The sequence below is a fragment of the Megalobrama amblycephala genome, linkage group LG2, assembly GCF_018812025.1.
Source record: "Megalobrama amblycephala isolate DHTTF-2021 linkage group LG2, ASM1881202v1, whole genome shotgun sequence".
NCBI classification, from domain to species: domain Eukaryota; kingdom Metazoa; phylum Chordata; class Actinopteri; order Cypriniformes; family Xenocyprididae; genus Megalobrama; species Megalobrama amblycephala.
Genome location: NC_063045.1, coordinates 12550384 through 12573367, shown reverse-complemented (window position 1 = coordinate 12573367; position 22984 = coordinate 12550384). Strand labels below are relative to the sequence as shown.

The 22984-nt window shown below is 35.0% G+C and overlaps 2 protein-coding genes across 5 annotated transcripts in view; one reads left to right on the top strand and one right to left on the bottom strand.

Annotated features, from left to right (window-relative positions):
* Positions 1-80: 80 nt before the first annotated feature.
* On the bottom strand, positions 81-15801 carry sgsh (N-sulfoglucosamine sulfohydrolase (sulfamidase)). 2 transcript variants are annotated; one of them, XM_048182742.1, is made up of 7 exons: positions 15652-15801; positions 10323-10483; positions 10137-10242; positions 3348-3679; positions 3186-3267; positions 2899-3102; positions 81-782 (listed from the first exon to the last, which is right to left on the bottom strand). In XM_048182742.1, the coding sequence occupies exons 3-7, from the start codon at positions 10228-10230 to the stop codon at positions 223-225; spliced, it is 1272 nt and encodes a 423-aa protein (XP_048038699.1). In that variant the 5' UTR covers positions 10231-10242; positions 10323-10483; positions 15652-15801; the 3' UTR covers positions 81-222. The 2 variants fall into 2 exon arrangements, with proteins under 2 accessions (XP_048038699.1, XP_048038698.1); XM_048182741.1 differs by lacking the exon at positions 15652-15801 and adding an exon at positions 11139-11367.
* The window catches only part of slc26a11 (solute carrier family 26 member 11), an 11692-nt gene continuing 95 nt past the window's right edge, over positions 11388-22984 (top strand). The window contains exons 1-17 of one of the 3 annotated variants that reach the window (XM_048182739.1): positions 11388-11540; positions 12449-12884; positions 12967-13159; positions 14452-14537; positions 14629-14708; positions 16923-17013; positions 17056-17107; positions 17184-17362; positions 18289-18361; positions 18476-18526; positions 18602-18662; positions 19105-19160; positions 19234-19374; positions 19459-19586; positions 21096-21195; positions 21298-21431; positions 22371-22984. The exon at positions 22371-22984 is cut by the window's right edge and continues 95 nt beyond it. In XM_048182739.1, coding sequence (XP_048038696.1) covers positions 12702-12884; positions 12967-13159; positions 14452-14537; positions 14629-14708; positions 16923-17013; positions 17056-17107; positions 17184-17362; positions 18289-18361; positions 18476-18526; positions 18602-18662; positions 19105-19160; positions 19234-19374; positions 19459-19586; positions 21096-21195; positions 21298-21431; positions 22371-22487 — 1725 coding nt within the window. In that variant the 5' untranslated portion in view covers positions 11388-11540; positions 12449-12701 and the 3' untranslated portion in view covers positions 22488-22984. Of the gene's footprint in view, positions 11541-11654; positions 11779-12448; positions 12885-12966; positions 13160-14451; positions 14538-14628; positions 14709-16922; positions 17108-17183; positions 17363-18288; positions 18362-18475; positions 18527-18601; positions 18663-19104; positions 19161-19233; positions 19375-19458; positions 19587-21095; positions 21196-21297; positions 21432-22370 lie in introns of those variants that run through there. The other 2 variants (XM_048182737.1, XM_048182738.1) reach the window with 2 other exon arrangements.

Below are 22984 nucleotides of genomic sequence, written 5' to 3'. Positions count from 1 at the left end.
ATTGCCTTCTATTGCTCTCTATTGTAATGAAAACACACCAATGTTAAAGGTTTAAATAAAGAAAATGAGATAATGTTGACTAATTTTGTTATTCAAAATGTTTATTAACATTTTCAAAATATAAAAGCTACAAATATAATCTTACAATTCTCATATTAAACCATTTAAACAGTGAATCTGAACCATAAAAAGGACAAAAGTCTTTTCTTTAATCTTAAGCACTCATAGTCCATTATACAAGGGTCTGCACTGCGGTTCCAGCTTAGTCTCGAGAACCGCATCCGGCTCGCACACCCACGGATCCTCCGTTTGCCACTGCCACTTCAGCAGCTGCTCCCTCAGGCTCTCTAGAACTGGGGCGTAGGTTGGATCACCAGCGAGATTCCGCCTCTCTGTCGGATCCGACTGGATGTCAAACAGCTCCCACCTCTCCCGGTAGTAATACTCGTTTAGAGTCTTGAACCAGCCCGTGGGCTGGCCCGACCGGGTCCGGTTTAACAGATCCTGGAAGGTTGGGGACACGTAGAAGTCCTGGTCTATAGGGAAGGGCATGCGGTAGTGAAGATTGTGCAGCAGCCGGTAGGGGCCCTGGTGGATGGAGCGCATCGGGTAAAACATAGTGACCTCGTGGAGACTCTGGCTGGCGTAGACGGTGACCCAGGACGGTTCTGAGCTCAGGGCCGGGAGGAGAGACCGACCCGTCAACTCAACCGGACGACCACCTGAGAGACTGTACGACGGATACGGCAAAGAGAACCAGTCCAGTATGGTGGGAGTGATATCTGGGGGAAAATATTAGAGATGCTGTTGAATCAAGTACATACAAACAGAACATGTTACCTTGGTTATAATCTGTCAGTAAATAGAAAAATTTGACTTTAAACACTGAATGAAGTGCAAAAAGGTGCAATAGTGAGTGATGCCATTTTTGTAATATTGTACAAACAACTTGTGATTCATACAAACAGAAAATGTTACCTTGGCAATAATCTATCAGTAAATAGAAAGATTTGACCTTAAACAGAATCAAGTATGAAAAGGAGCATAGTGAGGCACGCCATTTTCTTATATCGTACAAACAACTTGCAATTCGTACAACTAGAAATTATGTTGACAGTAATATGTCAGTAAATAGAAGGAAATGACCTTAAAACACTTAATCAAGTGCAAAAAGGTGCAATAGTGAGGAACGCCACTTTTTAAATATCGTACGAACAACCTGTGATTCGTACAAATGAAAAATGTTGTTACAATAATCTGTCAGTAAATAGAAATAAATTACCTTAAAGTGATAGTTCACCTAAAAATGAAAATTATGCCATAATTTACTCACCCTCAAGCCATCCTAGCTGTATAAGACTCTCTTTTCTCAGGCAAACACAGTTGGGAGTTATATTAAAAATATCCTGGCTCTTCCAAGCTTTATAATGGCAGTGAATGGGGGCCGAGATTTTGAAGCCCAAAAAAGCGCATCCAACCATCATAAAAGTAATCCATACGGCTCCAGGGGGTTAATAAAGACCTTCTAAACTATAATAACCAGTTTCCGGCAAACATTCATACACAAGTGGATTTACGGCGGAAGCGTAACCTCTGATGCGACGTATGATGTATTGATGAACACAGAAATGCAGAGGATAGAGCAAAACAAAACACCAGTCGCAAATTAGAAGTCTAAAACAAGAAATGTTTAAGAGAAACGTCTGAGTATTTAAGAGTAGAGGAGATTGAGTGTGTTGCACAGCCCTATTTGTTTGAACAGTGAGAAGCGTCTAAGCTTACGCTACTCCTACATCCTACATCATGCGTCGCATCAAAGGTTACGCTTCCGCCGTAAGTCGACTTGCATATGGATGTTTGCCGGAAGCTGATTATTATAGTTTATTTAGTTTAAGTTGTATGTATTGTTTTTTTTTTTCTTACAAAAAAACATCGCTTCACTTCAGAAAGCCTTTATTAACCCCCTGGAGCCATATGGATTATATTTATATGGATGGATGCACTTTTTTGGGCTTTAAAATCTCACCCCCCATTCACTACCATTATAAAGCTTGGAATATCATATTTTTTTTATATTACTTCAATAGTGTAAGTCTAAAAAAAGATAGTCATATACACATAGAATGGCTTGAGGGTGCGTAAATCATGGAATAATTTTCATTTTTGGGTGACCTATCCCTTTAAACACTGAATCAAGTGCAAAAAGGTGCAATAGTAATATCGTACAAACAACCTGTGATTCATACAAATAGAAATTGTTGATACATTGGCAATTTCGTACAAACAGAAAACGTTGTTACATTGGCAATCTGTCAGTAAACAGAAAGATTTGACTTTAAACACTGAATCAAGTGCAAAAAGGTGCAATAATGCACACACCATTGTTAACAATCTGTCATTTGGTAGAAAAATAGTTGTACTATTATTTCTATTACAAACAGATGTCTTGCTTTTCATTATCTTATGAATATCTTTTTGTAAAAGCTATGTTACATTCATCCAAACTTGTAATTCGGGAGAAAGACGATAGCTCTATCATCTGAATGGTGCAGTAGCAAGATTATGTGTTTCATAGTCCTACAAATAACTGACTTTTTGTAAAAAAAAATATATCAGTAGTCCTGGGCTTAAACACAGAAACAAATCTGAAAGGTTCTATTTCAGCATAGCACAAATAGTTTGCGAAACTAATAATGGTATAAATCTGTCATTCTATTATCTGGCCTCAAAAACAGGAACAAGTGCATGAAGGTGTAGAGTGGTATTAAAACTAGGCTTACAGCACCACCTAGTGGTTAAAGCAGTTACAGCACATCTAAAGGCCATGAAGGACTTTGTTCTGTGCACATTAGTTTATTTACATGTTTAAAGAATAATCCAGCAGTGATTGGCTCTTACCCAGCAGACTGACGTAGGCCTGGCTGATCTGTCCCCAGCGCTGCCGGTGTTCAGGTGAGGAGACCAGCATGGGTTCCTTCACACCTGAGCTGTACAGGTTAGTGCGTCCGTTGGGGAACGGAATTCCATTATCCGAGCTGTAGATCACCAGAGTGTCATTTTCGAATCCCGCATCCCGTAGTTCTTGAAGAACCAGACCGATACCTTCGAAATCAAAACATCGGAAATTTGCGAAAACCTATGCAAGCAAATTTTTAAATATTACTGTGAATGACGTAAAATATAACCTTGGTCCAGCCGGCTGACCGTTGTGTACTGGGCTGCTATGTCCGCCCTTGCTGCAGGAGTGTCCGGAATAAAGTACGGAACCTATAGTTAGATATTAAGAGACTGATGGTAGGGAATTTCAACTAATGACTTTTACATTTTTCTTTATTTTTAAGGCTCACCTTAACCCGGTCTGGAGAGTAATACTTCGGCTCCCAATCCGGAATTCTTCCCATTCCACTCTCTCCATTCCCAAACTTTTCACAAAACACTCCATACTGAGGCTGGGAATGGCCACAGCGGTGAGGATCATGGAACGCCACATAGAGGAAGAACGGCCGTTCCTCTTCCGTCGTATTTCTCTCCGCCTTCTGGCTCTGGAAGAACTTCCGAACGAGGAGCTTAATCTTGGTGATATTCCGACCCACCTGCAGCACGGAATTGGTCTCTTCTGTGTAGGCGAAATCGAATGGGTATACAGGGCCCGGACCAACGTGTTTTTTCCCGATGATTCCTTTCCAAAGAAAAGCAATCATGAATTTGTAAAATTCTGAATTTTTTCACTCATTTCAAATGTTGAGTAACAAATTATAAGCTAGTTTGCTTCGTAGAAAAACAAACTGTCACGCCAATACAATCTAATGGAAATTTGTAAACTATTTTATGTATGAATTTGTACAAACTCATTTGCACGTTTTCGTATGATCTGCACATTTTCATATGACCTGTTTTTTTTTCCTTTCCAAAGAAATCAAACATAAATTTGTAAAATTCTGAATTTTTCCAAGATTCACTAATTTCAAATGTTTCAAAACATTTTAAATATGTTCAAAAGTTTAGCAACAAATCATAAGATGGCTTGCTTTCTATACTGGCTTTTTGCATCCAATAAGCAAAAAAAAGTGTTCAAAATTTGTACGAACATTTGTACCATTCATAAAAAAAAAATTGTCCTACCAGCACAATCTCAAGGCAATTCGTAATTATTTTATGTATTAATTCATACAAACTTGTTTGCATGTTTTCATACAATCTGCATATTTTCATACGACAGTGATTCCTTTTCAAAGAAATCAACCATCAATTTGTAAAATTCCTAATTTTTCCAAGATTCACTCATTTCAAATGTTAAGTAAAAAATCATAAGATGGCTTGCTTGCTATACTGGCTTTTTGCACCAATTAAACACAAAAAGGTGCTCAAAATTTGTCCAGATGAGGTTTGAGATGTACTGAACTTCCCTTCACCTACATCCTGAATAAAGATCATCTTTTTGAAATACTCCTGATGGAAGTCATTTGGGTCACCAGAAGTTGTTATTAGTGGTCGATTTAATATGGCTTCTACTTCACACATAACTGTTTCCAAGCTTTCGTCATCAAGAGTCCGTTGCCTTGTGATTGACAGAAGGATCCTTTTGATCATGCAAATTATGACAGTAATTCTTTCCTTCTTAACTTCAGGATCAATTGGTTCAATCAGAGTTGAAGTAAGTGGTATCCTGGGCCACTCCTGTTCTGATCTTTGAAGAAAGACTGGACCATTTCTCCATAGGCTACATTTCAGAAGTGCATCAGCAGTTAAACTACACAAAGCTGAATCCGCCGGGTGTTGATGTATCGCCACTGACCTACATCTGATGCTTCCCTAATGGTACTGACTCTGTTGGCAACAAAGGTTTGAAATCGTTTAGTTTCGTTTCTAATGTACTTCAAAACCGAAGTGCTATCAGTCCAGAACCCTGAATTGCAGTTCTGTGGCTAATAACTTGTCCATCCGTACTGCAAGCACTGCTGCAGTTAAGTCCATTCTTGATATGGGCATTGATTTCAAGGGTGCCACTCTTGACTTTCCCATTATGAATGATACATGAATCTTTCCTCGGGCATTGATCAGTCAAAGGTAGGTCACAGTGCCTTTTTCACTTGCGTCACAAAAATGATGCAACTGGGCTTGAGTAACATCTTCAAAGTGACTCCATAATGGAGTCTGGGATTCTGTCATCCCATCCATTGCTAAGCTTACAAAGCTCTTGCATGATGTATTTTGCAGTAAAAATGAAAGGGGCTACAAATCCAAGTGGGTCAAACACAGAATTAACAACTGATAATATTCCTCTTCTAGTGAGTGTTTGGTTCTATAGTGTAACCTTAAACTTGAATGTGTCCTTTTCAACAGACCAATGAACTCCAAGGGCTCTTTCAATAGGAAGGTTTTCAGAGTCTAGGTCAAGATTTTTCACCTCCTTCATCTATCCTCTTCAGGTATTGTTGGCAAAACATGTCTACTGTTAGATATCCACTTGACGAGACGAAAGCCTTCTTGAGAGCAGAACGCACAAAGTTCGTCGTAAAGCACATTTGCTTGCTTTTCTGTAGGAACAGACACGAGACAATCATGAACAAAGAAATTGTTCTTTACCACATGAATGGCCTCTTGTCTTGTTGTTCTGTTGTTCTTGTTGTCTTCCGATGTTTTTCTCAAAGCATCACTTGCACAACTTGATGAAGATTTAGCTCAGAATAAATGCACTGTCATTCTGTATTCAGCAAGTCTTTACTACCATCACCCTTTGGCTACCACAAAAACCGAAGAAAGTCTTTGTCAGCTTCAGCAACTTTGACTTGATGAAACATACCTTCTATGTCAGCCATTAGGCCAACTGTCTCCTTTCGGAAACGAAGCAAGACACCTAAAAGTGACCTACACCTACACATTCAGTCCGCTAGTGAGATTGGGACCTTGGATTAGTTCATTATTGAGTGACATTCTACGAAAAGAAGCCGAGCAATTGAAAACAACATGAATTGTGGCCTTTTTTTGGATGATATACCTCATGGTGCGGTATCTACCACACCTTGCTATTGTCCCTTTGAAGCTCTGTCTGGGGTACCATCTCAGCATGTCCCTTTTCTATGACATTTTCTAAAAAGTTGATGTAATCGTCTTTAAATATTGCATCCTTTTCAAACTTTCTGAGAAGGTAAGACATACGCTGAAGAGCTATTTGGTAATTGTTAGGCATTTTAACATTGACATTCTACCTGGTAATGTCCATCCTTGATTTTAGCATTCTCCATTGTGCTCATGAACCTTTTGTCCTCTTGTGACATCTCTGTCTTTTCTTTGTACTCCTTTTCTGGGAAGTCATGATACTGCTGTACCAGCATGCTCGTCAAGTCAGATGCTGAGATGCGGTTTGCATAAACCACTGGATCCCTTTCTGTTTGACAATGATCAACGAGGCCATTAAATGGTTAGTTCACCCAAAAATTAAAATTGTCATTAATTACTCACCCTCATGTCATTCCACAACTGTAAAACCTTCGTTCATCTTCAGAACACAAATTAAAATATTTTTGATAAAATCCAATGGCTCAGTGAGGCCTCTATTGCCTGCAATAACACTCCCTTTTTCAATGCACAAAAAGCTACTAAAAACATATTTAAATCAGTTCATGTGACTACAGTGGTTCAACCTTAATATTATAAAGCGACAAGAATACTTTTTGTGTGCCAAAAATAACAAAATAGCGACTTTATTTCAAAATATCTAGTGATGGGCGAATTCAAAATGATGCTTCATGAATCTTCGAAGCTTTACGAATCATTTGTTTCGAATCAGTGGTTCGGAGCGCCAAAATCACGTGATTTCAGTAAACGAGGCTTTGTTACGTCATAAGTGTTTTGAAACTTCAATAGTTCACGTGACTTTGGCAGTTTGATACACAAACCACTGATTCAAAACAAAAGATTCGTAAACCTTCGAAGCTTCACGAAGCAGTGTTTTGAAATCACCCATCACTAGATATTGTTGAAAAAAGTCACTATTTTGTTTTTGTTTTTGCGCACAAAAAGTATTCTCGTCGCTTTAGAATATTAAGGTTGAACCACTGTAGTCACATGAACTGTTTTAAATATATCTTTAGTAGCTTTCTGGGCATTGAAAGTGTTAATTGTCTTGCTGTCAATGCAGGCCTCACTGAGCCATCGGATTTTATCAAAAACATCATAATTTGTGTTCTGAAGATGAACGAAGGTCTTACAGTTGTAGAACGACATGAAGGTGAGTAATTAATGACAGAATTTTCATTTTTGGGTGAACTAACCCTTTAACAACCCAGCCTAGGACATTTTTACTGCATAAGGGCCATCTCCTTGGCTGCTGATAACCTTTCATGGCTCTAACAATTTGGGAGCATTCATCCCTATTAGCAGTCCGACATCTGCTTTAATAGATGGTATATGGATATTTTACAAGTATGCCCACTTCTTTAGTGCCTCAGCAGTATTCACCTGTTCCTGCGCTACTGGTATTTCCCTTTGAGTGTACGTGTCCGGGAGTTCATAAAAGACATCACCATCTAAGCTGCTAATTGAGACCTGTAAGCACAGTGGTGTTAACAGGTTTTTCTTGGCCCACTGTATGCAACAGGATTTTTGTCCACAGACTCAAAGCTTCTGTTTAAGAGCCTCAGTGCAAAAGGTTGCAGAGCTTCCTGGATCTAAAAATGCATACATGCAAACCACCTGAGCTTTCACTTGCACAGGAATGATTGTAGGTGGAATGATACCGACCTCTGTATGAGTATTTGCTTCCAAGCAGACTAGTGCATTACTTATAAGTGAATTGCCTGACTGTAGCTGATTATCATCCACTCACTTTTGCATATGCAAGGCTGTCTAAGCGTGCACTCTTTACATGTCATCCTCTTTTTACAGTTCTTGCGGAGATGTCCTTTGTTCAAGCAGCTAACTTTTTTTTTTTTTTTAAATAAATTTTGTCATCATGAGGTTCTTGGCTGAAACATTCTTCTAAACCATGTTTTCCTTTGCAGTACAGATAACTCAGCAATGGACTTCGGAAGGACAGGTAATGTGTTCCTGCTTGTTGCTATTGTAGCAAATCTGCTTCCTTTGAAAGTTGTGGTGGGTTTGGATTTTGAAGTTTTTGTTGGTTTACTGTCTTCTTCATGCAAATCGCCAAACAATGGGTCTATAATCATATTTGCATGTCTTTCAATAAACTCAACTAACTGCTAAAACTGAGGTCTTTTTCCTTTCTGTTCGTAGTACTCATAAGCAGTTGTTCTCCATTTCTCCCTTAAGCTTGGATACTACACACTTCAAATTAGTGGCATGGTTCATGTCGGCCAACGCATTAATCTCTAACATGGTGTTACAACAGCCACTCAGGAACAATGAAAATGAGTGCAATGCTCTACCATTTTCTGAATTGATAGGGTTCCAGTTTAAAATTATTTCTTGTTATGCATTGGCAATAAGGATATCACTTCTTTCTAATAGTCTTTTGGCTTCTTTGTAACCTCTTTGTGGTTCCATATGTTGGCAACTCTATACAAGATCTTGTGGTTTTCCACTAGTGAATCGCTCAAAGAAAAGCAGTCTGTCACGATTGTTGTTTGTTCTGTCTTCAATACAGTGCTTAAAGGTTCTGATAAAAGTCAGGTAGTCTAACGGGTCCCCGTGAATACAGGGATCTCTCTTGAAGGTAGGCCTGCTAATTTCTGTTCTTTGACTAACATCCGCTATTTTGTTTTGACACTGCATAACATTAACCAGATCCTTCTCTATGCCTGTGGAATGCGATGCCTTTACATGATTTCTTTCCTTTATGGATTCTTGCTTGCGCATTGTTTCTTTAACAGATGTCTTTGCATGAACGCTTACAACTTCAGTGCTTTTTTGCATCATATTAGATTTAATTCCTTGACCTTTCACAATTGAGCATTTATCCTCATCCTCTTCTTTCACATCATCATCATCACAGCGATCTTCATCTATTTCTTCATTAGGCACAGATGAACCCAACTGCACAGATATCTTCAGTAGTTGTAACTGGAAGCTGCTGCAGCTCAGTGTCCATCAAATCCATTGCTCTTATTTGAGCTTCAGACACAGCAATGTCTGTTTCAATAGCTAACTTCTCCTTTTTTCTCTTAATTCCATCTCTTCTCTTTCCAATTGCAATTTCTTTTCTGCACGTGCAAGTGACTCAGCTTTCTTAGCTTCAGCTTGTCGTCTTATAGAGGAAGCAGTGGATTTACTCTACGGCTCTTGATCTTGTAGACTCGTTATCCTGTTTGTTTCTATAATCTTTAATACTTTCCTTTTCAGGAGCACTTTCTATCCATGCACATGTCTCTTTTCTTGAATTCTTTAAAATCATTATACCTTGGTGAAAACCAATATTTGTGATCCCTCTCTCTTTCTTCAACAGGCAAAGCATCTTGCACAATTTGATGCTATGCAGCAAAGGCATTCATCACTTTTTTAAATAAACTAAACTGTCGTTTCACATCTTCCCCTTTTATCATACGATTCAAGAAGTGGCTCGATCGGAGTCCGCTTACTAGTTAAAGCATTAGTTTACTTTCAAATAAATTTTCCTGATAATTTACTCACCCCCATGTCTTCCAAGATGTCCATGTCCTTCTTTCATCAGTCAAAAAGAAATTAATGATGAAAAACATTCCAGGATTATTCTCCTTATAGTGGACTTCAATGGAGCCCAAACGGTTGAAGGTCAAAATTACAGTTTCAGTGCAGCTTCAAAGGGCTTTAAACGATACCAGATGAGGAATAAGGGTCTTATCTAGCGAAATGATCGTACGAATGAACGAAGGCGTAGGAAATACAGCGTAAGCTTTTTGAAGAATACGAAAATGCGGTTTTGGCGGAAGCACTTGGTATACACATTTACATTTTTTTTAGAAAATGACCGATTGTTTCGCTAGACAAGCCCCTTATTTGAATAATCCTGGAATGTTTTCATCAAAAACCTTCATTTCTTTTCAACTGAAGAAAGAAAGACATGAACATCTTGGATGACATGGGGGTGAGTAAATTATCAAGAAAGTTTTATTTGCACCAGCGTTGATTTCCTTGCATTTTTATGCTTTATTAAGAAGATCTATCTATTTTCAGAGCTTCATGGATCTTCATCGTACCTGTGTGGATGTTGGCTTGTTTCAAGAGGAGAGGAAGACTGCGCACTCCATCGAATGAGTTAAAGTGATGAACTCCCTGATGGAGGCCGTACATCCCGTTCTGGTGCTGTTGAGCAAGAAAAAAAAGTTCAAGGCAAGTTTATCTATTAGTTTGGGTTAAAAAAGAGACTTTTACATACTGGTTACCTGTGGTAATCCAGTCAGGATGGTGGAACGACTGGGTGAGCAGCTGCTGACGGAGGTGAAGGCGTTCTTGAAGATCACACTGCGCTCAGAAAGAGCCCGAAGATGAGGTGTCTGGACCACAGTGTTGTTGTAGACATCCGTCTCGAACCCACCATCATCAGCTGTGTGATACAATGATAAAACATGACAAATTTACACGGCACAGAGGTGCTTCTGAGGTGCCATTTAGGTGTCTTTATACAGGCTGTTTAATGCATCCCAGAGGTGGCATAAATGCATTCACACAACTGTATACGGTGATGTTAGTGTCTGGGTAGTGTCTTGGTTTTATATCCGCACATTCGGACTTCTGATAAATTCAGACTTTCCAATAAATGTGCAATAAATTAATGTTTGCGAATTTTAAGCAGCGACATGATATTGACAACCAATGATTGTCAACTTACAACATTTTTCACAGTCGATCAAAATAGGCAAGTATTGTTTTAATGGCATATTTACTTGTGAATGTCCACTGAATGTCCAATGTAGTGTGATTAACAAGGCTATTGAATACGGATGTCCGAATGTGCTAATATAAAACCAACTTTACCCAAGTGTGGCTGAGGTGGGTCTGAGCTGGCATCATTTAGTCTGGCTTTTATGCAGTACTGTGTCTTAACACTGAATTTTGAACAGGCACTGCCTTAACTCTACTGTCTAAAGTCGCCTATAGAGGCATTAACACATCGTAAATATAAAACAAACATCACAACAGTATGGAAATATTGTCAAATCAGTATTTTCAAATACTCATAATTGTGTTTCACTACACACCAATAATGAGAAGCACATTTCTTCTTCTGCACTCTCCTACATCACAACAAAACAGGAAACACAACAGAGTCCACCCGAACAAAAACGACATTTTAGTGTCATTTGCCTCATACACCTCCAGGAATGTTGTTAAAGCAAACGGAAAAGTCTGTAGAACTTTGTTTACACTCGGCGAGACAAACTTCCGCCATGTGAGTCCATCACATGACCACGATCAGCTGACGCGAATACGTCACACAAAGGGCTGTTTTTCAGTCTGTCAAAAAAAACGCGATTCACGTCAAAGTCGCTTTGATTTCAGCTAGTGTTACATTGTGACTTTATGTTTTGCTGTAAATAATGAGATTACGCCCGGGGAATGTTTCGACTCCGATGAAGCACGAGGCTCGAATCATTTATGAGGTTTGATCTTCCACATTGTGGCTCTGATAATTGATCTCAACTTTCAGTTTGGTTTGCAAATACGATTTCCAAACAGTTTTTAAACGATATTATTGTTATTATTAATATTTTATTTAGTGTGTTTTTTTCCCCCCCAAATACGTATTCTTTGATTTACCCTGTGGTTTCATACAGTTCACTGGATACTCAAATCATGAGATTCATTTAAAATGTCATATGACTCGTTTCAAAGTCTGAGGTAATCAGTTTTAATGATATTTTAGGAACATTTCCTTGTCTTTTTATCGATGTTTCGATGATTTTGTTACTGTAAAGTATCTCGGTATTGTAATGCAAAAAATAAACAAATCAAACTGTAATGATGTATATGTTTTAATAATTATTGAGAATTAATTCTTTAATATTTTACAGTCTTTTTTACTGTAACGCAAAATACATATAATGATATATTTTTAATTTTAATATAGTTTAATATAGTTTTATACGAATTTTCTAAGGGTATTTTTTATGACTTTTTTTGCATTTTGCATTTCGTTACTGCTATGCAAAACAAAACTTTGATGTATTATTTTACCTGTAATTTATTTATATCTCATATTATCTCATATTATTTATATCTCAATTATTTTTAGGGCCATTGCATTTTGCTTTTTGAGATTATTGTAGTAATTAAACATAATTTCCCATTAGTGAAAGTGGAAAATCTATAAATAATGATATATTTTAATTTTAATATATTGAGGCATGAAATTTTTAAATATGTTAAAATACTGTCACAATGAAAAAACATTATTTGTATTTAAAATATGCTTCATATGCAAAATGTTTTTGAGAGATTTTGAAATAGTGATTTCACAATCAGCAGCATTTTACAGTTTTACTAACTAATGCTGTTCAACTGTCCACAGGTTTACATTCACAAAACAGTTATGGAGAAGCAAGAAGAGGCTTTCAGGATCTCGAGGGTTTGAAAACCGTATGGCACAGGAGAGCTTGTTAGCACAAGAGATCCATAATTGCTCCGCCCTTCCCATGAACCTTTTTCTCGTCCACACCCTTGAATAATAAAACATCCTGGATGAAGCGTGACAGCTCTTTGTGTAATCCTTGACTGATTCTGATTCGTGAACCAATGGTGCTTTGGTGGATCTGAAGGTCCTGATGGAGCGTCTGACAGGACTCGGCTGGAATGCCGCCCTGCGCTCTTGTTTTCCCATCCTCACCTGGCTGCCCAGGTATAACCTGACGTGGCTGAAGATGGACGTGATCGCCGGTCTGACAGTGGGTTTGACCGTGGTTCCTCAGGCGCTGGCCTACGCGGAGGTGGCTGGTTTACCTGTGCAGGTGAGAACATTCACATTTTCTCACAGACACAGCTTGGGGAAAGTTTTCTTGACATATATACACTGTTTTTTTTGTTTTTCAGTACGGTCTGTATTCTGCTTTCATGGGTTGTTTCGTCTACTGTATATTTGGCACGTCTAAAGACATCACACTGGGCCCGACGGCCATCATGTCCCTGCTGTGTTCGGCGTACGTCGATGGAGATCCTGTGTTCGCCGTGGTGCTCACCTTGTTGTGCGGCGTCATCCAGACGGGAATGGCTCTACTGAGGCTGGGTAAGATGGAAAATGGGGTTAATGTTAACATTTAGGCCATATTTTCACTCTATGTTGGTGTGATTCATGCCAAAATTTAGGGTAGATAGTCTGTTTGGTGAATATAGTATTAGTATTGTTTAAACATTCATGTGTAACATAAAAGTTTACATAAAGTATGACTAAAGTAGCAGACTCCGCTATCTGTAAATCAGTACCGTCTTGAAAACAGGAAGTCTGTGTTTTCTTCACTCTCACATAAGTATCAGATTATATTACTTCCTGTGCAACTTCCCGTTGAAGTCTTTGAAGCCGCACACCAAAATATAGCAACAGGTTTTTAAGAGCGTGGCGAATGAGGTTGTGGAAGTGGCTGAATTACATAATAAATAGATAAATCTTTACCGCAGAAGAAACTCAACATCAGAAATGATAATATGTTGTATATTATAACACTTTACAATAAGGTTCATTAGTTAACATTAGTTAACTGCGTTAGTTAACATGAACTAATAATGAACTGCACTTGTACAGCATTTATTAATCTTTGTTAATTTTAATTTCAACATTTACTAATACATTATTAAAATCTTGTTAACATTAGTTAATGCACTGTGAACTAACATGAACAAACAATGAACAACTGTATTTTCATTAACTAATGTTAAGAAAGATTAGTAAATAAAGTAACAAATGTATTGTTCATGGTTAGTTCATGTTAGTTAATACATTAACTAATGTTTAACTAATGAACCTTATTGTAAAGTGTTACCATTTAAAGTTTTATAAGTAATATAAAAATATAAAAATAACAATAATAATAATAGTAATTATTATAATTATATTAACATTTTGTATATATACTCTATAAATTATTTATAATATAAACAATTATTATTATTATTATTACTGCTACTACTGTTATTATTCTATCATTTATAAGCGCATTTTAGATGTGTTGTAGCTTTATAATTAAATGAAGATAATTAATTCAAAAAGCCCTTTTTCAGAAATAAAATAAATTAAATACTGAGCACCTTTTTAAATGTTTTACTTTATAATTAAATAATAAAAATAAATAAACATACAAGATTAATCCAAAAAGCTGAGTTGATTATTTGTGAGATATATATCTCACAATTTTTACACTTTTATAATTGTGTTGTAGCTTTATAATTAAATGAAAAGTCATTTATTCATTTATCAAAAAAAAAAAAAAAAAAGCTCAATGAAATTTTGCGACTTAAAAAGTTTTTAATGTGTTTTTTTTTAAAGCCAGTCACCTCATCTGCTGTTGATTTTGACTTCATTAGGGTTCCTCTTGGATTTCATCTCGTATCCAGTAATTAAAGGCTTCACGTGTGCTGCGGCCGTCACTATCGGCTTCGGCCAGGTCAAGGTAAGAATCTTAGATGCCTCTTTTCATTTCAGATGCATATATCTTTAAGAGTTTTTGTGCCCTTTGTCAATCCACTCCATTTGTGCTGCAGAATATTCTGGGTCTGAAGGAGATCCCACAGCAGTTCTTCCTGCAGGTGTACTACACCTTCCACAAGATCCCTGAGGCCAGGTGAGCACACATTTATGTGTTTGACCAAATAGCTGTTAACATTTTCTAATCCATGCAGTGTTGTTAAAGTGCCCTTATTATGCTATTATAAAGGCTCCTAATTTTGTTTGAAGGTCTCCTACATCAGATTTACATGCATCCAGAGTCAAAAAACACTTTAATTTTCTCATAATATACAGTGCAGCATCAGATCAGCTCTTTTCTCACAGTGTTTGAAATGGTTCAATCAAGGATTCGGTCTCTCTAAACCCTCCTTTCCGAGAGCCTACTCTGCTCTGATTGGTCAGACGGCCCAATCTGTTGTGATTGGTCTACCGCTTACGGCGTGTGTCGGAAACCAAACGCCCATTACCACATCTGAATTATATCTCTGGATCTTTCTCAGCACTTGATACATAGTTAGGGCCCTATAATTTCCGCGATCACGGAATCGCGGAATCCAGTCATAAAAACGGAATTTACTATATAACGCGGAATGTCACGGAATTTGACAAATTTTTGATGAATGAATTAAAAGCAGGTCAGTACACGTAAATTAAATCACGGTTTAGACTAGTGACTGAATATTAAACTGCAAAAAGACTATTTAAACATGAATCCTGCATGCCTCTGAAATGAAACTTAGGTAAAGTTGGTTTTATATTCGCACATTCGGTCATCCGTATTCAATAGTCTTGTTAATCACACTACATTGGACATTCAGTGGACATTCACAAGTAAATATGCCATTAAAACAATACTTGCCTATTTTGATCGACTGTGAAAAATGTTGTAAGTTGACAATCGTTGGTTGTCAATATCATGTCGCTGCTTAAAATTCGCAAACATTAATTTATTGCACATTTATTGGAAAGTCTGAATTCATCAGAAGTCCGAATGTGCGAATATAAAACCAACTTTACCCAAGTTGAAAAGAATGATGTAGAAGCGCAGTTTCATTTACCTCACACCGCCTCTCACACACAATCGCGCGGGCGCGCGCATGCTGAAGCACGTGCGACGCTCGCAGTGTTTTCGTCCTCTGTCGCAGAGCTGCTCTGAAAGTCACTTCATCAGCATTTAACCGCTTCGTTTGAGAAAACTACCGTCATAAACACAGAGAAACTCAAAGCTCTAGGCAAACCGTCAAAATAAAAGTTCGATTTAACTTGACAGAAACATATTACTGTTGTACAGTAGAATTTAGATAAATTAATTTAATAATAAATTATTAAAATATATTTAAAACAATAATCTCAGTGTTTCTTCCATGTTTTAATTTTAACAGTAAAGCTCTGTTGTGCAGCACATTGTTTGACAAAAAAGTTTAATTTCATGATTAAAAGAAATTAAATGGTCATTTGATTGCCAGAAAAATTTAAATACACAACAGAACTTCTGAAGAAAAAAAAAAAAATTCATAAAAATATATTTTTTAATTAATTAATATTGTTGTTTTTAAGAATTCAATTAATTAGACATGCTTTTTGATTATTAAAATGTAATTAAACCATTAAAATGGAATCCAGAAAACAGAATTCGGTAAAAATAAAATTTGAGGAGAAAGAATAAAACGTAGGGCCCTAAAAAAAAATGTAATTTTTTTGTTAAACTTATTAAATTGTTGGTAAATTGGACAAGATTCATTATTTCAATAAATTAGACATGCTTTTTGATTACTAAAATTTAATTTAATTATTAAAATGGAGTCAAAAAATAAATAAAATGGAAAAAAACAGAATCCAGAAAAATTAAAACTGAAAAAAGGAATTTGGGAAAAAATAAAATGGATTTTATAGGGCCCTACACAGTGATATGAAGAGTGACTATGGTGTTGGTTTTACCGTATCAATTCGAGCTTGAGTCCTCATCGTTTGGAAGTGCAGAAAACAGCGTCTTCTCGACATGTCGACAAACCAAACTTGAACCAAACTCTTGCAGGCCTCAGCTACAACTACAGTGTTTGAGAGTCAAAGTAGACGTTAGTGGATAGCCAATGACGACCATAGGCTGGCATTATGCAAATGTTCTGTAGGTTCGTGCAGGAAGTAAGGCTGGAATTACTGACGTTCTTTCTTCATAGATTAAAAACTCACTTTTTGATCTTTGCAGACCTTTTACTTTCACAAACAGCTATATTACACACTGCATGAAAGGTATTATCGAAAAAAGCATAATAGGGGCACTTTAAATAATCTGTTCTAAGCTGCTTATCTAAATCATCTCTATTCTCAGAGTAGGAGATGTGATTCTGGGTCTGTGCTGTCTGTTCTTCCTGATCACGATGACACTGATGAAGAATTCTCTGAGTTCTGCTGAAGAAGAGGCTCCTCTCCTCATCAATTCTCTGAGTTCTGCTGAAGAAGAGGCTCCTCTCCTCATCCGATCAGCTCGAAAGCTGGTGTGGAGTTTTGCTACTAGTGAGTGCTTAAAAAGTCTTTGAGAATCTATAAATGAACCAACAATTATTTAGGTATATCCTTCTTGTGTCCGCAGTCCGGAATGCTCTGGTCGTCATAGCGGCGACGGCTGTTGCGTATTCCTCAGAGGTCACAGGACACCATTTCTTCAGTCTCACTGGGAAAACCGCCAAAGGACTCCCTCCTTTCAAAGCTCCACCTCTTTCAGAGACGGTAGCCAATGGCACGGTGATTACTTTCAGTGACATCGCAAAGGTGAGATATTAGTGTAGTTTGTGATAACGGCGTACCCTCAGAAAGTCAAATACTGCCCAATTATATTAAGAAAATTTCTTAATACATTACATTCATAAATTATTACTTTTTACAATAGGACTGTCAGTAGATAATAAGATAATCATGATTGTCTTGTTTTCAGTAAAATGTTTAGAAATTATATAATACAATACAATTATATTTAATTTAGATTTATAATTAAGAATATCAATAATCTAAACACATCAAATAATATATTTAAACTATTTAAAACTATTTAAATATTAATTAAATGTAAAATAAATCATATATATATATATATATATATATATATATATATATATATATATATATATATATAAAATGCAACTACATATTTATATATTGTATATATTGTTTAGACAACAATTTATACTGTGTTCGATTATGTTTAATATTTATAAAATATAAAATATTTTATAGATAATTAATAATATATTTAAAAAAAGATTTCAAAGTTTTATATTGTCACTGTACTAAAGCCAAAAAATTTTTAAATATATTTTGGAACATAATGTAAACTATTTGATAATATTTATAAAAAATATTTTATATATTCTTTATATTTTATTATTTATATTTATTTTATTTATTTATTTATTTTTTTTCAAATATAATATTATTAAAAAAAATTTAAGCTCCTACCGAAGCTCTTATCGATATATATATATATATATATATATATATATATATATATATATATATACATACATATTTATTCTAAAAGCACCCTCTAGCACCCCCTTGTGGCCTCCTGGTGGACCCCAAAATACAATCCAAATAGTATACCATAGTACTAGTAAAGTATATGTGACATTTAAGAGATTTTAAGTGGCCAATCAAGTAGAATAGTAATCATTATTGACCAATCATGTGTATTTTCTCAGGATTTAGGTGGCGGTCTGGCTGTCATTCCTTTAATGGGTGTTTTAGAGAGCATCGCTATTGCAAAGGCGTTCGGTAAGAGCTTATTTTCTTTAAAATACACCTAGAAGTGTCCTTACGTCTATATAAACACCAACACAGACACTGTTTGGATTCATTTGACAGTTTGTTTGTTGTTTCTTCATGCAGGCAGCAAGAATAACTACCGAATTGATGCCAACCAAGAGCTCTTTGCCATCGGTGAGTTTCTCCTCCCTTATAAAGTTTTAAATGAGTATAAATGTGTCGTTTCTCATCACAATGATGTTTCTGCAGGTCTCACAAACATCATGGGCTCATTTGTGTCGGCGTATCCCGTCACAGGCAGCTTCGGAAGGTCTGTCTGCATGATTATGCGTATTATGCTTTTTTTACTTTCTTTAGTGTGTATTGTACTGATTAAGCATAAAATGGTCTGCAAAGTTACAAAGCACAGAGTCATTCCAAAGGGAGTTATTCTCTGTCAGTGCATGACCCTGAAACACCTCCATTATAGTCTTCTGGGAACAAACATATCCCTCATCTAAATAATTACCACCCAACCAAAATAAAGGGGCTTCATAGAGACAGGAACTAAACACAGCTTTACTGACAGACTGGGAAGAGAGGAGCTGGAGAGGAAAAATAATGTGTTTTTGGAACATTTAAGCACAAAAAAAACTACTCTAAACTACAAAAACAAAATCAAGTCTTTGGAAAAGGGCACAATGTGGCCTCTTTCAAGTGTCTGTTGGTTTATTTTTCACTTTGTAAGTGTTTTATGTGGTGTTTTCTGTCAGAACGGCTGTTAACTCTCAGACCGGAGTGAGTACGCCTGCTGGAGGGATCGTCACAGGTGACACTCACTCTCTGTGATCATGCTGACATATATAATATGTACACCGTCTGAAGTCTGTATCTTTCCACAGGTGTTATAGTGCTGCTGTCGCTGGCATTCCTCATGCCGCTGTTCTTCTTCATCCCTAAAGCGTCACTTGCTGCCGTCATCATCTGTGCCGTGAGTCCCATGATGGACTTCAGAGTGCCTGTCCAGCTCTGGAGAGTCAAGAGTGAGACTTTAGCATCACATTATATATAAATAGCAAATAATTTTTTTTTCTCCGTGCACATTAAAATCGAATTGTTTCTCTCAGGGCTTGATCTGCTGCCGTTCTTGGTGACGTTTCTGATGAGTTTCTGGGAGGTGCAGTACGGCATTGTGGGAGGTGTGGTTGTTTCTGCTTTCATGCTGTTGCACATCATGGCCAGACCTAAAGTGAAGGTGAGTTTAAAGTGTTTAATTTTATGAAATAGCTGCATATGATGAATGTAGACTGTGAGTTGTAAATGAAGGACGTTTATTCCAGAAATCCAATTCATGCTTGAGATTTAGCAAATTACCATAAAATTAACAATTTATGCAAAATGTATTAAAGGCGTAGACTCATATAAGATCATATAAGGTACAATTATATTAATTTATTAATTAAATATTAAATAATTAATTAAATTATTAGTTTTGCAGTAGGACTGTCAGTAGATTAAAATAATCGTAACTATTATAGTTTTTTAAATGATGTAATACAATTGTATTTATTACAATTAAGAATAGAAACAATTTGAGTCATTTAACAAAATATATATATATATATATATATATATATATATATATATATATATATATATATACATACAATAACAATAATTATAAAATAAGGTAAATGCATTTTAGTTCAAACACATGTAATCATGCTGTATTTATAAAATATTTGCATTTAAAAAAATAATATTTGTTTACATAATTGTTCATATTGTTTAAGATTTAAATATTTAACTTTATATATATATATATATATATATATATATATATAAAGTTAAATATTTAAATCTTAAACAATCAATACATAATATTTAACTATTAATAAATATTACAATAAAATATTATAAATATAAAGTCGTAGACTCAAAAAATCAAATAAGGTGCAATTATATTAATAAATAAATAAATAATTAAATTATTAGTTTTGCAGTATGACTGTCAGTAGATTAAAATAACTGTAACTAATATAGTTTTTTTAAATTATGTATTACAATTGTATTTATTACAATTAAGAATAGAAATGATTTGAGTCATTTAACAAAATATATATATTACAAATAATATATATATTACATATATATATATATATATATATATATATATATATATATATACACATATATACACATATATACACATATATATTATACATGCAATAACAATAATTATAAAATAAGGTAAATGCATTTTAGTTCAAACACATGTAATCATGCTGCATTTATAAAATATTTGCATTTAAAAAAATAATATTTGTTTATATAATTGTTCATATTGTTTAAGATTTAAATGTTTAACTTTAGAAATATAAATATATAAAGTTATATATATATATATATATATATATATATATATATATATACTATTCATATATATATATAAATATATATACTATTTAAATATCAATACATAATATTTAACTATTAATAAATATTAAAATAAAATATTAATGTTTTTATAAAAAAAAGTTAAATGCATTTCAGTTGCTGTAAGTAGAATAAAATTATTAATCTATTAAAAGATTATTCTGTTGTTTGGAAAAAATATATATTTCTATTTGATAATAGATAATTCCCATTAATTTCTTTTTCTTTCTAAGATAATTATGGAATGAAGTGTGATGTATGTAAATGTCACCTCTTGTAAAATGAGCCGCATGCAGCAGTCAGTCAGTCAGTGCTGGTGTGTGTTCAGGTGTCTGATCACGGTGTGGCGGTTCTAGAGTTGGACAGTGGGCTGAACTTCCCCGTGACGGAGCATCTCAGCAGACTCGTGTACACACACGCTCTTCATGGTGAGACACACACATTCTCTCTCTCACACACACACACACACGCTTTCATTCCCTCAGCTCATGTCCTTGAGTGCTCATGCTTTCGTGTCTGTCGTCTGGCAGCGTCTCCTCCGCGGTGTCTGGTTCTCGACTGCTCTCACGTCAGCTCTATAGACTTCACTGTGGTCCATGAACTCACTGAACTGCTCAAACAGTTCCAGCTGACGGGACTGTCACTGATCTTCACTGGACTAAAGGTAGACGTCATCATCAACAGACGGGTGGCAATCATTACAGCTGCCAAAGTTAACATCTTCGTCTATGACATTAAGATCAGTAATCAATACATTTCATAAAAAAATTTCATTTATATATTAACATATAAATATATATATTAATTAATATAAAAATCACTGAATGTAGATTAATTCATATGAATTAATTATATAAATGTATTTTTAGTTTCATTTTTACCATTTTACAAAAGAAATCATGATTATTTTTACACACTTAAAAAATCAATTTAACTTTTTTTATATAAAAGAATTAAATGCATTAAAATAGATAAAATAATGTAAACAGATTATAAGTAGATTATAATAATCATGATTATTGTATTGTTTGGCGAAAAAATAAAAGTAAGTTTTATAAAAAATAAAATTACTTTTAAGAAAATAAATAATTTGAGTCATTTAAAATGCATATAACATGATATTTATATGTATAAAAATGTAAAATTGTTAAACGTAAAATAAAAACATGATTATTTTATCTCATTTACACCTTTTAAAAAAAGGCATTTGACTTTTTTTATTTAAAAAATATAAATATTGCATTTTATGATTAAGAATACTAAGGCATTTATAATATATAATTTCATATATGATATTTTATATATAATATTGTATTTTAATATTTAGATTTATTTATATAAATTTTTTTTAAATGCATTCAAATATATCAAATAATCTAAATAGGTTAGAAGTAGAATAAAATAATGATTAATATTCTACTGTTTGGAAAAAAATACAATACAAAACTTTTAAAATAAATCTAGTAAATCTAAAACATATGTTTAATAAAGAATTATAATTAAGAATATAACCTATTTGAGTCATTTGAAATGCATTTAACATTATATTTTATGTGTATAAATGTAAAGTTTTCTTGCTATCTCTCTTCTCTCTGCCTCTCAGCCGTCAGTATTAAAGGTGTTGTTGACGGCTGACCTTCCAGCTTTCAGACACACAGACAGTGTCGACGAGGCACTGCAGCTTCTGACCGGTATCATTCACTACGACCAACCATTATAACAACCAATCACAGACCAGAACTGATCATGTGGCTCAGTCGACAACTGATACCTCAAACCTCTGATGATTGGTCACGTGAAATACTCTGCACACACCTTTGACCAATCAGCACTCAGGAAGAAAGACTTTGATGAAAACTGTTGGGGAATAAAGTTACATAATGTTTGCGTTCATGTGGACCAAATTATGTTTTTGCACTCAAAATAGTGGTTCAACTTCGTTCATTTTGAGCGACTATTTTTATGTAGTTGTTTTGTTTTAAACTTTGAATCACATGTATAATACTGTCATTTTATGAACGTGCACTTATTCTCAACACTAGAAAGAATCAAATCTTCAGTACTTTGGGATAAAAATAGGTTCCAAAAATATCACAATATTCATACTTGATATATAAGTGTCTTTCTCTGCAGACTGCTTATACGCATTAATACGAATGTTTACTGTGGGCTGTAGGTTTACATTTCATTTCTTGATGAAACTGAATCTCCATAAAG